Source organism: Pteronotus mesoamericanus, unplaced genomic scaffold (assembly GCF_021234165.1).
Source record: "Pteronotus mesoamericanus isolate MK-2021 breed Mesoamerican mustached bat unplaced genomic scaffold, CSHL_Meso_final contig_26, whole genome shotgun sequence".
Lineage (NCBI taxonomy): Eukaryota > Metazoa > Chordata > Mammalia > Chiroptera > Mormoopidae > Pteronotus > Pteronotus mesoamericanus.
Window position 1 is genome coordinate 2,253,264 of NW_026555109.1, and position 14,014 is coordinate 2,267,277.

The 14,014-nt window shown below is 39.8% G+C and overlaps 1 protein-coding gene and 1 non-coding gene across 9 annotated transcripts in view; one reads left to right on the forward strand and one right to left on the reverse strand.

Moving 5' to 3' along the window:
• Positions 1-14,014, forward strand: part of CLYBL (citramalyl-CoA lyase) — a 339,893-nt gene that overhangs the window by 309,591 nt on the left and 16,288 nt on the right. For 6 of the 8 annotated variants that reach the window (XM_054574338.1, XM_054574334.1, XM_054574340.1 and 3 more), the window contains one exon: positions 11,035-11,154. In XM_054574338.1, coding sequence (XP_054430313.1) covers positions 11,035-11,130 — 96 coding nt within the window. In that variant the 3' untranslated portion in view covers positions 11,131-11,154. Of the gene's footprint in view, positions 1-11,034; positions 11,155-12,137; positions 12,306-14,014 lie in introns of those variants that run through there. The other 2 variants (XM_054574336.1, XM_054574335.1) reach the window with 2 other exon arrangements.
• Positions 10,069-10,170, reverse strand: LOC129071227 (U6 spliceosomal RNA). The gene has a single exon (XR_008529227.1). It is a non-coding gene; the product is annotated as a U6 spliceosomal RNA (small nuclear RNA).

The following is a 14,014-nucleotide window of genomic DNA, read 5'->3' on the forward strand; positions in this document are numbered from 1 at the left end:
CCTTGCTTGTTTGTTTGTTGATTAGGTTCCACTTATAGGTGAGATCATATGGTATTCGTCTTTCACCACCTGGTTTATTTCACTTAGCATAATGCTCTCCAGTTGCATGCATGCTGTCATGAAGGGTAGTAGCTTTTTCTTTCTGCTCCATAGTATTCCATTGTGTAAATGTACCATAGTTTTTGGATCTGCTGATTTATTGATGTGCACTTAGGTTGCTCCCAACACTCGGCTATTGTAAATTGTGCTGCTACGAACATTGTGGTGCATAGGTTCTTTTGAATTGGTGTTTTTGGATTCTTAGGATATGATCCCAGCAGTAGAATCGCTGGGTCAAAAGGCATTTCCATTTTTAGCTTTTTGAGGAAATTCCAAACTGTTTTCCACAGTGGCTGCACCAGTCTGCTTTCCCATTAACAGTGTATTAGGGTTCCCTTTTCTCCACAGCCTCACAAGCATCCACTTTTTATTGATTTGTTTATGATGGCCATTCTGACCTGTGTGAAGTGGTATCTCATTGTGGTTTTAATTTGCATGCCTCTGATGGCTAGTGATGCTGAGCATTCTTTCATATGTCTCTGGGCCCTGTGTATGTCCTCCTTGAAGAAGTATCTGTTCAGGTCCTTTGCCCATTTTTCAATTGGATTGTTTTTCTTCCTGGAGTGGAGCCGTGTGAGTTCTTTATATATTTTGGAGGTCAAACCCCTGTCCAAGGTATCATTGGCAAATATAATTTACGGTTTCACTTTGCTGATGTTTTCTTTAGCCATGCAGAAGCTTCTTATTTTGATGCAGTCTCGTTTGTTCATTCTTCCCTTTATGTCCCTTGGTCTAGGGGACATATAGGTGAAAATATTGCTGCATGGAATATCTGAGAGTTTCCTGCTTATGTTCTCCTCTAGGACTTTTATGGTATCACAACCTATATTTAAGTCTTTTATCCATTTTGAGTTTATTTTTGTGTATGGTGTAAGTTGATGGTCGAATTTCATTTTTTTGCATGTAGGTATCCAGCTCTCCCAACAGCATTTGTTAAAGAGACTCTTTTTACTCCATTTTATGCTTCTGCCCCCTTTATCAAATATTAATTGACCATAGAGACATGGGTTTATTTCTGGGCTCTCTGTTCTGTTCCATTGATCTTTGTATCTGTTCTTATGCCAGTACTAGACTGTTTTGATTACAGTGGCCTTGTAAAATAGTTTGATGTCTGGTATTGTGAACCCTCCTACTTTGTTCTTCTTTCTCAAAATTGCTGCGGCTATTCGAGGTCATTTAGAGTTCCATATAAACTTCTTAAGTGTTTGTTCTATGTCTGTGAAATAAATCATTAGTGTTTTAATAGGGATTGCATTGAATCTATAAATTGCTTTGGGTAGTGTGGACATTTTGGTGATGTTAATTCTAGTCCATGAACACAGTATCGGTCTATTCAGGCTTTCTGCGTCTTCTTCATTCAACGTTGGAAGGTTATATTTTTCTAGAAATATGTCCATTTCACCCAGCTTTTCAAATTTCTTGGCATATAATTATTCATAGTAATTTCTTACAATCCTTTGTATTTCTGTGGTATCAGTTGTTATTTCTCCTCTTTTCATTTCTGATATTATTTATTTGGGTCCTTCCTTTTTTTCTTGATGAGTCTGCTTATAGACTTGTCGATTTTGTTCATCGTTTCAAAGAACAAGTTCTTGGATTTGTTGATCCTTTGAATTGTTCTTTTAGTCTCTATGTCATTCAATTCTGCTCTGATCTTGGTTCCTTCCTTCTACTTGCTCTAGCCTTTGTTTGTTGTTGTTTCTCCACGTCTTAAAGCTGTAGGGTTAGATCATTTATTTGAAATGTTTCTGTCTTTTTTAGGAAGGCCTGTGTTGCTATGAACTCCCCTCTCAGGACTGCCTTTGCTGTGTTCAGTAGGTTTTGGACTATTGTGTGTTCAATTTCATTTGTTTCCAGAAACATTTTGACTTCTTCTTTGATCTCTTTATTGACCCATTCATTGTTTAATAGCATGCTATTCAGCCTCCGTGAGTTTGAATGTTTTTGAATTATTTCCTTGATGTTGGTTTCTAGTTTGAAGCCCTTGTGGCCCAAGAAAATGCTTGTTATGATTTCTGAATTTGTTGAGGCTTGTTTTGTGTCCTATCGTGTGGTCTACCTTTGAAAATGTTCCATGTGCATTTGAAAAGAATATGTATTTTGCTTCTTTGGGATGAAAGCTTATATGTCAGTTAAGTCTGTTTGCTCTAGAGCAGATTTCAGTGCCACAATATCCTTGTTGATGTTTTGTTTGGAAGATCTATCCATTTTTTGATAGTGGCATATTAAAATCCCCTACTATCAATGTGTTGCTGTCTATATCTTTCTTGAAGTCCTTCAAGATTTTCTTTATATATTTGGGTGTGCCTATGTTGGATGCATATAAGTTTACAATATTTATGTCTTCTTAATTGATTCTTCCTTAGAGTATTATGAAGTGTCCTTCTGGGTCTCTTTCTGTGGCCTTTGTTTTGAAATCTATTTTGTCTATGTATGTATTGCTACCCTGGCTTTTTTCTCTTGTCCATTTGCTCGGAATAATTTTTTTTTCCATCCCTTTACCTTCAGTCTGTGTAAGTCCTTTGTTCTGAGATGGGTCTCTTGCAGGCAGCATATGTATGGGTCATGTTTTCTTATTCACTCAGCTATCCTTTGTCTTTTGATTGGGGCATTTAATCCATTTATACTTAAAGTCATTATTGGTAGGTACTTATTCATTTTTTCCCTTTGTACCTGTGTTCCTCTCTCTCTCACTCTTTTTCTTCATCTTCTTAAAGCAGTCCCTTTACCATATCTTGCAATACTCGTTTGGTGGAGGTGTATTCTTTTAGCCTTCTTTTGTCTGGGAAACTCCTCATCTCACCTTCCGTTTTAATTGAGAGCCTTGCTGGGCAGAGCAGTCTTGGGTGCAAGCTTTTGCTTTTCATGACTTGGAATATTTCTTACCATTCCCTTCTAGCTTGCAGTGTTTCTGTTGAGAAGTCAGCTGCTAGCCATATTGAAGCTCCCTTATATGTTACTACCTCTTTCTCCCTTGCTTCCCTTAGGATTCTCTGTTTGTCTTTGATATTTGCCATTTTAATGATGATGTGTCTTGGAGTGGACCTCATTGGGTTCCTCTTGAATGGGACCCTCTGTGCTTCCTGGACTTGTGTGACTTTTTCTCTCCTCCAATGAGGGAAGTTTTCCATCATGACTTTTTCAAACAGGTTCTCTCTCCCTTCCTCATCCTCTTCTCCTTCTGGTATCCCTATTGAAGGGATATTATTATGTTTCAAGTTGTCCTGCATTTCCCTAAACACCTCTTCGTTCTTTTTGAGTCTTTTTTCCATTTCTTGCTCTTTCTGAGAGCTTTTTTCTACCTTGTCCTCAAGCTCACTGATTCAATCCTCTGCTTCTTCTAGCCTGTTTTTTATTCCATCTACTGTGTTTTTCAATTCAGAAACTGTGTTCTTCATTTCCTCTTGTCTCTTATTGATAGTTTCTATTTCCTTTTTCATGCTGATATAGTTTGCAGTAAGTTCCTCATAGTTTCCCTATAGTTTTTTTGTAATTCTCTCTGAGCTCATTGAGCTTCCATAGAACCATTGTTTTGAACTCAATATGTGATAGTTTACGTGCCTCTATTTCATTTAGTTCTCTTTGTGGGGATTCCTCCTTTCCTTTCGATTGGGCAGGGGTGTTTTTTTTGTCTTCCCATTATTTGTGAGGCTCTTCTTTTTCACTTCTGCTTCTTAAATTGACCTGTGTTTGTTTTCTGACTTTGTGGTATGAACTTTTATGGTAGGAGACTGCTCTCTTTTTTTTCCTTTCTGGATCTGCCTCTGATGATGTCAGCTGTTGACCCCATCTGACCTTAAGCAGTCTGTTTGAGACTTCCAGGAATCTACTGTTTGTGGCTGTCTCCTCCATTTGTTAATATAGTCACTCTGGACTCAGCAATCAGGCTTAGGAACCACAGGGCAGGGCAGAGCCTCCTGGGGGTGGGGCTATTGTGTCCTCTCACATTGCTGTCACTCAGGGGAGTGGTCTACCTGAGCAAGATGGCTCCTGCCATGTGGGGGAGGAGTCAGCACTGGGTTCCCACCGGCTATTCCCTCAATTCTCTTTCCAAAGCCTCTATCTCCAGACTTTCCTCAAGTGTCTCTAGACCACTCTGTGCTCCCTTTTTCCAGTGATCTACTATCTGTGACTGCCACTCTGTACTCAGCTGTCGGGCTTGCATAAAGAGAGAATCTTAATAGCAGCAAGAGAAGAGCAGACAATTACCTACAAAGGGCTTCCCATAAGGCTGTCAGTTGATTTCTCAAAAGAAACTTTGCAGGCTAGAAGGGACTGGCAAGAAGTATTCAAAGTGGTGAAAAGCGATGACCTGCAACTGAGATTACTCTATCCAGCAAAGCTGGCATTTGGATCGAAGGGAAGATCAAGTACTTCCCAGACAAGGTAAAGCTAAAGGAGTTCATCATCACCAAACCATTTTTATATAAATATTAAAGGAACTTACTTAAGAAAAAGAAGATCAAAACTGTGAGCATTAAAGTGGCAATAAATACATAACTATTAACTGAATCTAAAAAACAAACTAAGTAAATAAGAAGAACAGAGACAGAATCACAGATATGAAAAACATTGGGATTGTGGCCAGTGTGAAGGGGGTCTGGGAGAATAGGCAAAAAGGTGAAGGGATTAAGAAGTACAAACTGGTAGTTACAGAATAAGCAGGGGAATGTTAAGAGCAAGTACAGGATATGGAGTTGCAAAAGAACTTATACACATGACCCATGGACATGAACAATGGTGGGGGGATTGCAAGAGGGAGTGGAGGGTGCTGGGTGGAGGGGGACAAAAGGGCAAAAGTTGGGACAACTGTAATAGCATGATCATTGGGGGGGAAAAAAAGAGAAGTATCTATTCCTCAAAGTCCTTCCTGGTCCAAATTGTCCTTGATTTGATGGCTCTTTCTGTGGCTCCTCTGTCCTAGCACCACTAATATAATATACATGCTTGCATTTTAACTGTCAAATCATTTACATGAGTTAACCTGACCCCAACCCTGCATCATATTTATTGAGGTTAGATACTGTGCCCTACTGGAAACTCAGCAAGTGTTGGCCAACTGACCAGTGAGTATTACCAGACCAGGGAAAGATCAAGCAGTGCAGGAAAATGTCAGCAGATAAAGGAAAGAAGAAACAGAAGACAGATTCTATCTTCCCATATCATGGCACCCTCAGTCACCCAGCTCTGGCCCCACAAAAGAACCAAGCTCCATTCTGAACCACGTTATGGGTTCTGGGGTCTGTGAATTCAAAGAAATATGAGATGGGGCCACTACCCTGAAGAGCCTCACAGCATAGTGAGAAAAATAGCAATGTAAACAATTAGAAAAGAGTGTGACAAGGGCTATAAAGGGAAGCTGTCTAAGGGAAGGAAGGAATTGAATTAGCCCTTCAGGGACCATGATGTTCCTGTGCCTTGAAGCCCAAGAAGTTTGCCAGATAGACACTGAAAGAACCTTCAGAGCACAGAACAGAGTGTGTGGGAGAGGTACCGGTGTGTGTGTGTGTGTGTGTGTGTGTGTGTGTGTGTGTGTGTGTCTGTCTGTCTGTCTGTCTGTCTGTCTTGGTAAACTGGCAAGAGACAAGGCTGAGAACAGAGTCAGGGATTGGTCTCATCAGTGGAGCATAAGGGTCTCTGCCAAGGAGATTGTATTTAATTCTGCACGTCCAAAGGGAGCCAAAGCAGTGTTTAAGCAAATGGATGATCCTATTCAATGTTTTAGAAAAAATGCAGTATGATCCCACTTAGGAAGGTGCAACTCCTCTGTTAAGTGTCCCAACACTCTCAGTAAGACCTCTGCCAGCCAGCCTAGGAGGCAGGCAGCCTCCCTACTGAGCTTTGGGGGACAGACAACCAAATTTACTCCTTAAAAGGAACATCATAACCAAACTGTGAGGGGACCAAGGCCATAAGTTGAAAAATTCAAAAGAAAGAGGAACGAGAATGCAACAATGTCTACTAGAGCATCATCTTCACCCATTTTGAGGAGTATCAAGGAGCAGTTAACTTTGTGTGTAAAGAAGAGCTATATCACAGGAGGTCATGGCTGGGCCTGAGACAATATAGCAAGTAGAGACACAGCTAAGATCCTGAAGAGAAATGGTCAACATTGACTGAAAGTTTTAGGAATTCACTGGAAACTCTTGTGAGGTAAATAATTAAACCATTGTGTGTAAGATAGCATCACAAAATAAAAAAAAAGGACTATTAACAGCTGTGCTCAAACACTGTCATTAACGCCAACAGAGAAAAGCCCCTCATAAGAAATTGCCCCGACACCATCACTGAAAGGTGCCAGAGAGGACTTCCTGAATGCCCAAAGAAGTTATTTGAAAATAAAGTGAGTAGGGAAAGCATCAGATCAACTTATGGCTTCTAGAAAATTATTCCTTGAGTACTCTAGAGAAAAAAATCTCAACCACTAACTACCAGAAATGTAAAACATATAAACATTTCCCAAAGATATGATCACTATTGTCATCACCACCGTCATCATCAATACTTTTGCCATCAAATTATAAGTCAGATTCTCCCCTCATGAAGAACCTCAGGGTCTGATAAAGTTCATGTTATTTCAGTGCCTAACTTGCTGCTAGGCAATGACCGAAGTGTTAGAAAAACTACACTACGTATTGCCCAATAATAATTGTTTTTCTTCTTATGCAGATAACACCCAGGAGACTTACACGTGTATAGTAAGATGTGCTAAAGTGATTGACCAACCATTTTTTTATAACAAATAATAAGTAATTGTTGAATAAAAGCCTATTGCACAAGGAACTCCATGGCAACTGTAGGAGGGGATGCATGGCGTGCTGTAGGTACACAATATCATATCTAAGTGAACTGTGCACTCTGACAAAGATGATCCTGATTGGAAAGCCATTTCAGACCATCTGATCACTCCATGCTCATCACACTGGCTTTTCTTCTAATTCTCCTTGCATTATATAGGGTCTACTTCTTTCCTCCCTGCTCCTGCAGCAAAATGTAAGCTCCTTGAGGGCTGGGATGGAATTAGACCCATATCAAAGCTGGCCTAATGATTTCCATTCAGGAGAGCTAAAACAGAGCTTCTCAAATTTGAATGTGCATTAGAATCATCAGAGAATTCCTGGTCAACCCATAGGCCTTCTGCATCAAACCATATAGGACCAAACCCAAGAATCTGCTTGTACTCCACCAGTACCTCCCCCACACCCGGGTGATTCTGATTCAGGCAGTAAGGAAACCCACTCAGAGAATACTTTTCAATTGATAAGCCCAGGGTATAAGCCAGGAACAGAAGCTTTGGATCAGTTAGAGCCAGGTTTTACCCCAATTCTGTCCCTACCAGTTACAGGGCAGATATTTAACAAGTTTCTTAAGTTCTTTGTGCCTCAGTTTTTTCAAATATAAAATGGAGATGAATAAAAATTCATAGAAACTAGCAGAATGATGGTTGGCAGAGGCTAAGGAAGGGAAACTAGGGAGTAGTTGTTTAATAGGGACTGACCTAGGTTTGCTTTTGCAAGATGAATCAGTTCTGGAGATCATTTACACAACAATGTGAGTATGTATAACATTCCTGAACTGTACACTTAAAAATGACTGTTATGGTAAATTTTTGGTCATGTGTTTTTACCACAATTAAAAAGAAATATAAAAAATTCTATTAATGGGGATGAGCATTACATGAAATAAAGTATGTCCAGTGCCAGGCACAGTTCTAGGCTATCAACTGCTCAAAAATTCTAGCTATTATTATTGTTATAGTGATGATTGTTAAGGTTTTTAACCATGAATGAATTACTATTTAAAGGCATTTTAAACCAAATTATATAGTCTGAATCTTCAAACTGTCGGAAGTTCCTTTACTTTGAAAATGGTATGTGTGCCAATTTCTCAGGAATGCACTGGGCTGTGAAACTGAAACCTATCTGTAAGCATTTATTAAGGAATGTTTCAAACCCTCCTTGCAAATCCAAATAGTTTAACAAAGTGTGTTTTTCTCAGTCCTGACCAACAGATCATTCACATTTCACAGGTAAATCCATATGTTAAAAAACCAACCCATATTGTAGGTAGATATGTTAAAGCAGGAGGATATTCATATTAGGCCATCTAATTTTTTTTTTTTTTTGGTAATTTTTTTTAAAGATTTTATTTCTTTTTTCTTTTTTCTTTTTTTTTTAGAATGAGGGTAAAGGAGGGTGAAAGAGAGGGAGAGAGTCATCGATGTGTGAGAGAAGCATCTATCAGTTGCTTCTGGCATGCCCCCAACTGAGGATCTGGTCCTCAAACCCAAGCATGTGCCCTAACCTGGATTCAAACCAGTAAGCTTTTAGTTCACTGGCTGGTGCTCGGTTCACTGAGCCACACCAGCCAGGACTAGGCTGTCTAGTTCTTAACACTAAAATTCTCTATTTGCAGAAATGAAGGCAACTAAGAACAAAAATGTGGAATTTCATTTTCCAGCTTAAGTTTCATAAAGGAAGTTAAGCAAAATCTGCCACTGTAGAAGAAAGAATCCATCTGTCTTGAAACACTACATGAAACACTACATGAAATATTGCATTTCTGATGTTCATGTGGAACCCAAAGCAGGTTCAGGGTACATGACATAGACCCAAAGACATCATTTTGATTCTCTGTGCATCATTTTGATTTCATGTGCATCTATGCTATTTTCATCTCATCAGCCTATTATTTAAGATTTAGCAGGACATATGTGCTGTTTTACGGGGCCATAATCTGCTTGGTGGGCAGATAACCAGAAGGCCTTTGGTCTTCGTCATTTATTCCAACAAGGAAACTAGACTATTGCCTTGTAAAACAGCGTGAGTCCCACACCCTGATTTCACATGTCATGCTAACCCACGAAACACGATTGGAACTTCTACCAAATTCAAAGAAATGTGTCATAGTCACAGAGATGACCAAAATTAGTTCTAGACTGAATAAAATTTAGTCAAAGGACAATCTGAGAGTAGAAATAGTAAAAACAACAAGGTTGAAAATGATTTATAATACAGGATTTTAGTCTATAAAAGTATTCATATGATTCATCATTCCAAGGCGAGAAGATTAAGAAATACAATCATGTGTCACTTGATCACAGGGATACTTTCTGAGAAATACATCATTAGGCTATTTCATCATTGTGCAAATATCATATACTGCACTAACACAAGCCTGGATGGTATAACCTACTATACACCTAGGCTATGTTGTAGCTGGCCCCTAGGTTACAAACTTGTACAGAATGTTACTGTACTGGATACTGTAGGCAATTTTAATGTGTTGCACTATGACATTACAATGGCTGTGACATCACAAGGCAAAAGGAATTTTTCAACTTCATTATAATCATATGGGATCACCATCATATACGCAATCTTGGACATTGACTGAAATGTTGTTTGTGACACATGATGGTACTGGTGAAAATTCTAATCCTAGTGGCTTTTAAATCTCTCTGTTGATTGAAAGACAAATTCTGAAGTCATTACTAAGGATTCCCTGCCAATTTTTTTTTAATCTCCATTCTATATAGAACACTGTGTTATTGTAGGAGATGAGGGTTTCCAGAGAGCCCAGGAGACCCATCCAGGAAGTCCTGAAAAACAACAGCATTGATTGTTGACAGGTAGTACTTGTGAAACACAGAAGTAGATGGCAATACATGCAAATAGACCATCAGCTAGGATATGACTGTTCCAATCTACCTCCAGGTCTAAAAAGCCCTGCTTTCTACCTACACCAGCATGCTTGCCAACACGTAGAAGGAAGGGGAATTAAGATGAAGAGCTGTGATTGCAAACAGCAAAAATAAGCGATTAAAAGAACATAAATATCTAGACATAAACTTCTATTCTGGGCATGCTGCCTTGTTTCCATTACATTTTTCTTTTTTTTAATTTTTATTTATTTCCTTTTTTTCCTCCATTTTTCACATACATTTGTCTCCATTTACCCACCACCACTAAAAATATGGAGTGCTTCACAAATTTGCGTGTCATCCTTGAACAGGGGCCATCCTAATCTCTGTATTGTTCCAATTTTATATATCTGCTTCCGAAGCAAGCACAGTTTTTCTCTTCTGATACACTAAAGGAATTACCCTGTTATCTTAATTATCTTAATGTGGGGGTCTGTGATGAAGGTTTGAAATACTGAGGCCCAAGTATTAACTTTTCTTTGTCATATGAGTAAAGTGATGGAAAATCACTTTACTCTGGGTCTGTTTCCTCATCTAGAACAGGAACTAGATCACATAATGCACTCAATAAGTATTTCCAGAGGTTTAAAAAAAAAAGCATCTGTAAAATTAGGATAAAGCAGGAGAGATCAAAGATTTTTTCCAGTCTCACCATTCAATGGACCTATGATTTTTTTCTTACAGGCTCATGTCCCTTGTCATTCTAATCCTCTTCTGCAAGTGTGTACTGACAGAGGAATACCTTTTAACTTAGTACAATCCTACCTTACAGTTTCTTATCACATGGTAGTGTTACCTCTCAATTATGTTAGAGCAGGAGGAAAGCATTTTGCTGTTAAGCTGTTCATACATTTTTTTCAAACAATAATCATTTGCCAGAGCATATTGGATTTTTTTTAAGTTCTATGTAATATTTGAAAACCTGTAAGGAAGTATTTGTATTTTCCTTCCATGGTTGTTTTCGACTTGATTTTAAGAGTTAAATAAACAGTTTCCAATACTTTGTGTCTGATGTTTTTCCACTCCATTAAAATGCTAAAAGACTTTTTTTCCTCTTTAGAAGGAAAAAGATCTTTCCCCTGTAATTTACTCTTGCTTTCTCAAAAGTGTGGTTGGAAAGTCAGTATAACTCAGGCGGAATCTAAAATGTTCTTGTTGTACAAGTGTGTGTCTAAAGGAAGCCTATAATTTCCAAGCATTCTTTTAGGAAGTTTGTATTCTCTGTTTTCCAGGGAGCCTTTACTTTCCAAGGGATTATGATCGACATGCCATTACTGAAGCAAGCCCAGAACATTGTTACGCTTGCCACATCCATCAAGGAAAAATGATCTGTTAAATCAAGCTCTCATCAGGTGGGCTGAACATATACAGTGGGTTTCTTAAAGACAGACCATAATACCCAAGGCAACTTGTTAGTATGCCAGATTGGAACCTTTCTTCATTTACAGTTCATGTTAATCACATTTGTTGTTGTTGTTGTTGTTGTTGTTGCCTCACTGGCCACTTATTCCTCTAAAAAAACAAGCATTCTTTTTGGTTCCAAGATCACGATTTTATTGTTCATTAATGTATTATAGATATGGACTTATTATTTCACTGGGAGAAAAAATAATAAGGAAAGATGGACTGTGAAGGGAAGTTAGGTCTTTCCCCAGTATGTGTACTCCCTTTCTCCTTCTTCACATTAGATGTTTCCCACGTTATTCATTTGTTCACTTGACTCCATAAGCAATTTTTTTAAAAAGCCAGGCTTTTAAAAAATAACTAAATGAAGGGATTGTGCTTATTTCCATAAAAGTCTGATTTTTAAAAAACAACAGAGATTACATAGAAAAGTTGATTAACGATCATATTGGTTTGTAGAGATATCTCCAAAAATACATCATCAAAACTGATTACTGTTAACCTCCACCCCCTAAAATAAAACATCCATAATCCTTTAACTGTTAGGTGATGACTGTGGAAATCTGCATCCAGGGCGAATGCTGTGGGTCAACAGTTACCAGCAATTAAAAAATAAATGTGCAGAAACAAAGGACCATCCATCCTCCCCCTTTATTTCCCCATTTAACTGTTTGCCATTGAGCCCATTTCCCCTGTAAATGTATGGCTGGGACAGGGCCCCCTCAGCTATAAACTTGTAGCCTCTAAGAAGACACAATGCAGCAGAGCTGGTACATATGGTCCCCAGAGAGATTTGCATCACATTAGAGATGCTGCTACAGGTCATATGGGTGGTGTGGTTAACGGGCTTAGTAAAGCTGTTTTGAAGAGGTTAACCCAGCTTGTAGGAAGGGTAAATAAACATAACAACCAGCCATTCTTCCCTATTCAGCATGTGCTCTTATATTGAAGGCAAAAGGGTATTGAAGCTGCTAAGGATCAACTTGTGTTTGCCAGAGGACGCCAATGAAATTTGAAACACCAACAATCAGAGATTTTGTTTCTGCTCCTCATTAAATCATGAGCTTTTGTGTTGAGACTCTGGATGACCGTTCTTTAAGAAATTAACAGAATGGGAAGTTTTAAACTCTACATCAACCTTTTCATGACCTACACAGCAGCAAGGCTGCTACTCTTAGACAAACACCGCAGGGAAGGCTGTTCTGTTTATTTAAATTTGTAAATAGAAAACAGTTTTTCTTTAATTTGTATTTTTCTCTTCCTCCTCTGACCTTTTTGATTTTTTCCTATGTGGCCCCTACTATGTATCCCAACCAGGGGCCTACTTTTCCCCTACCTCTTCCATTCCTTCAGGAAGCCCCAGAGGGGAGTAGAACTGAAGGTTATATACAAGGAAAAGCATCATGGAACCAAAGCAAAGTAGAAAGGCCCACACGCCATCATGCAACACCCACCCAACAAAAGCATGGCAGGAAGAAGGCAATCTAGTTTTGACGGGAATACCAGAGGAAACTGATCCAGGCAGGAAGGTTCTGGGGAAACATGTTCTTGTGTAACCAACTAATATTCCCCCAAACATGCAGTCCTTGAAGACAGTTCTTAAACATAAAAGGGATGGCCAGGTGGCCCTGGTCTTGAGCAGTGCATCTCCCCTCCTTGGTGCACTCCCTTCAACCACTCATGAGAGCACTGTCACCCTCCACCTTGGTTGCTCTCTGATGCTTCAGAGTTAGCTGGAAGGAGAGGTGGGAACTACACACATCCTCATGTGAAGGGACTGTGAGAAGAAAGCTAGCATCTCAGCCAACTTTCGAGATGACTGGCCTCCAGCCAAACTGGGCTTCAGGACTGCAGACGGACAGTGGGCAGCAATTACAGGAGAAGCAGCCCCCACTCTACCCCATTGTTGCAACTGTGCCCATCTAAGCTGGTAGCCAGGTGTGTGCAAGCGTTAATCCAGGACCATAGGTGTCCACACAGTTGGATGCCTCTGCTCAGAACACAGAGACAGAGGACTGCTCAGAAGGCAAAGGCTTCCTCTCATTCTGATCTGTCATATATACACATACACACTCCTCTCAGGGTGCTGAAAGTGTAGGCATGACCCATCTTAAACAAAAGAGGAAAATAAAAACCTTTCTTCGTATTTCCCTGACAGTCAACCCCCCACTTCAACCCAACTGACCTTTCCATCCTCGATGTTGGTCCAAATAACCCCTCCAAGCTCTGACAGGATGAAAAGGCAAGATGACCTAACTTCCACCCCAGTTACACAGGCAACCCCCAAACCCTACAGGGGAATCTCCTCAAGCCATGAGCTCCCTGGGAGCCAAGCCCTTCCTTTGAGGGAACCTCAGATGTGGGGGTGAAGGCATTGGGACCTCGGGTATAGCAGGTCCCTCAGCAAGGTCTCTACCCACATTACCAACAGACCCATGGGTTCCTAGGTCCCCCAGCCAGCTGGAACCAGCCACCACACCCTTTATCTCAAACTGCACTTTCTTCAAACAAAACCACCTTGCTGTTTATGTGTCCCACATGTCAGATTTACCATTTTCCTCACAACCCCCTGGTCTTGATTATGGTAGGATTATAAGATAGGTACCCACGAGAGCCAAAAATCTGGACCAAGTACCCATTCTGAGCAGAGACTCTAATGAGGGTTCTGGAAGAGTTTAGTTGCGGTCAGAGACTCATTGTGCCTCATTCCTTGAAGAACAAAAATCCAGGACAAGGAGATGCTGGGAAACAAGGTATCACTACCGTTTTCCTAAGTGCATCTCTTTGGAGCCATTGCAGGAGGAAGGG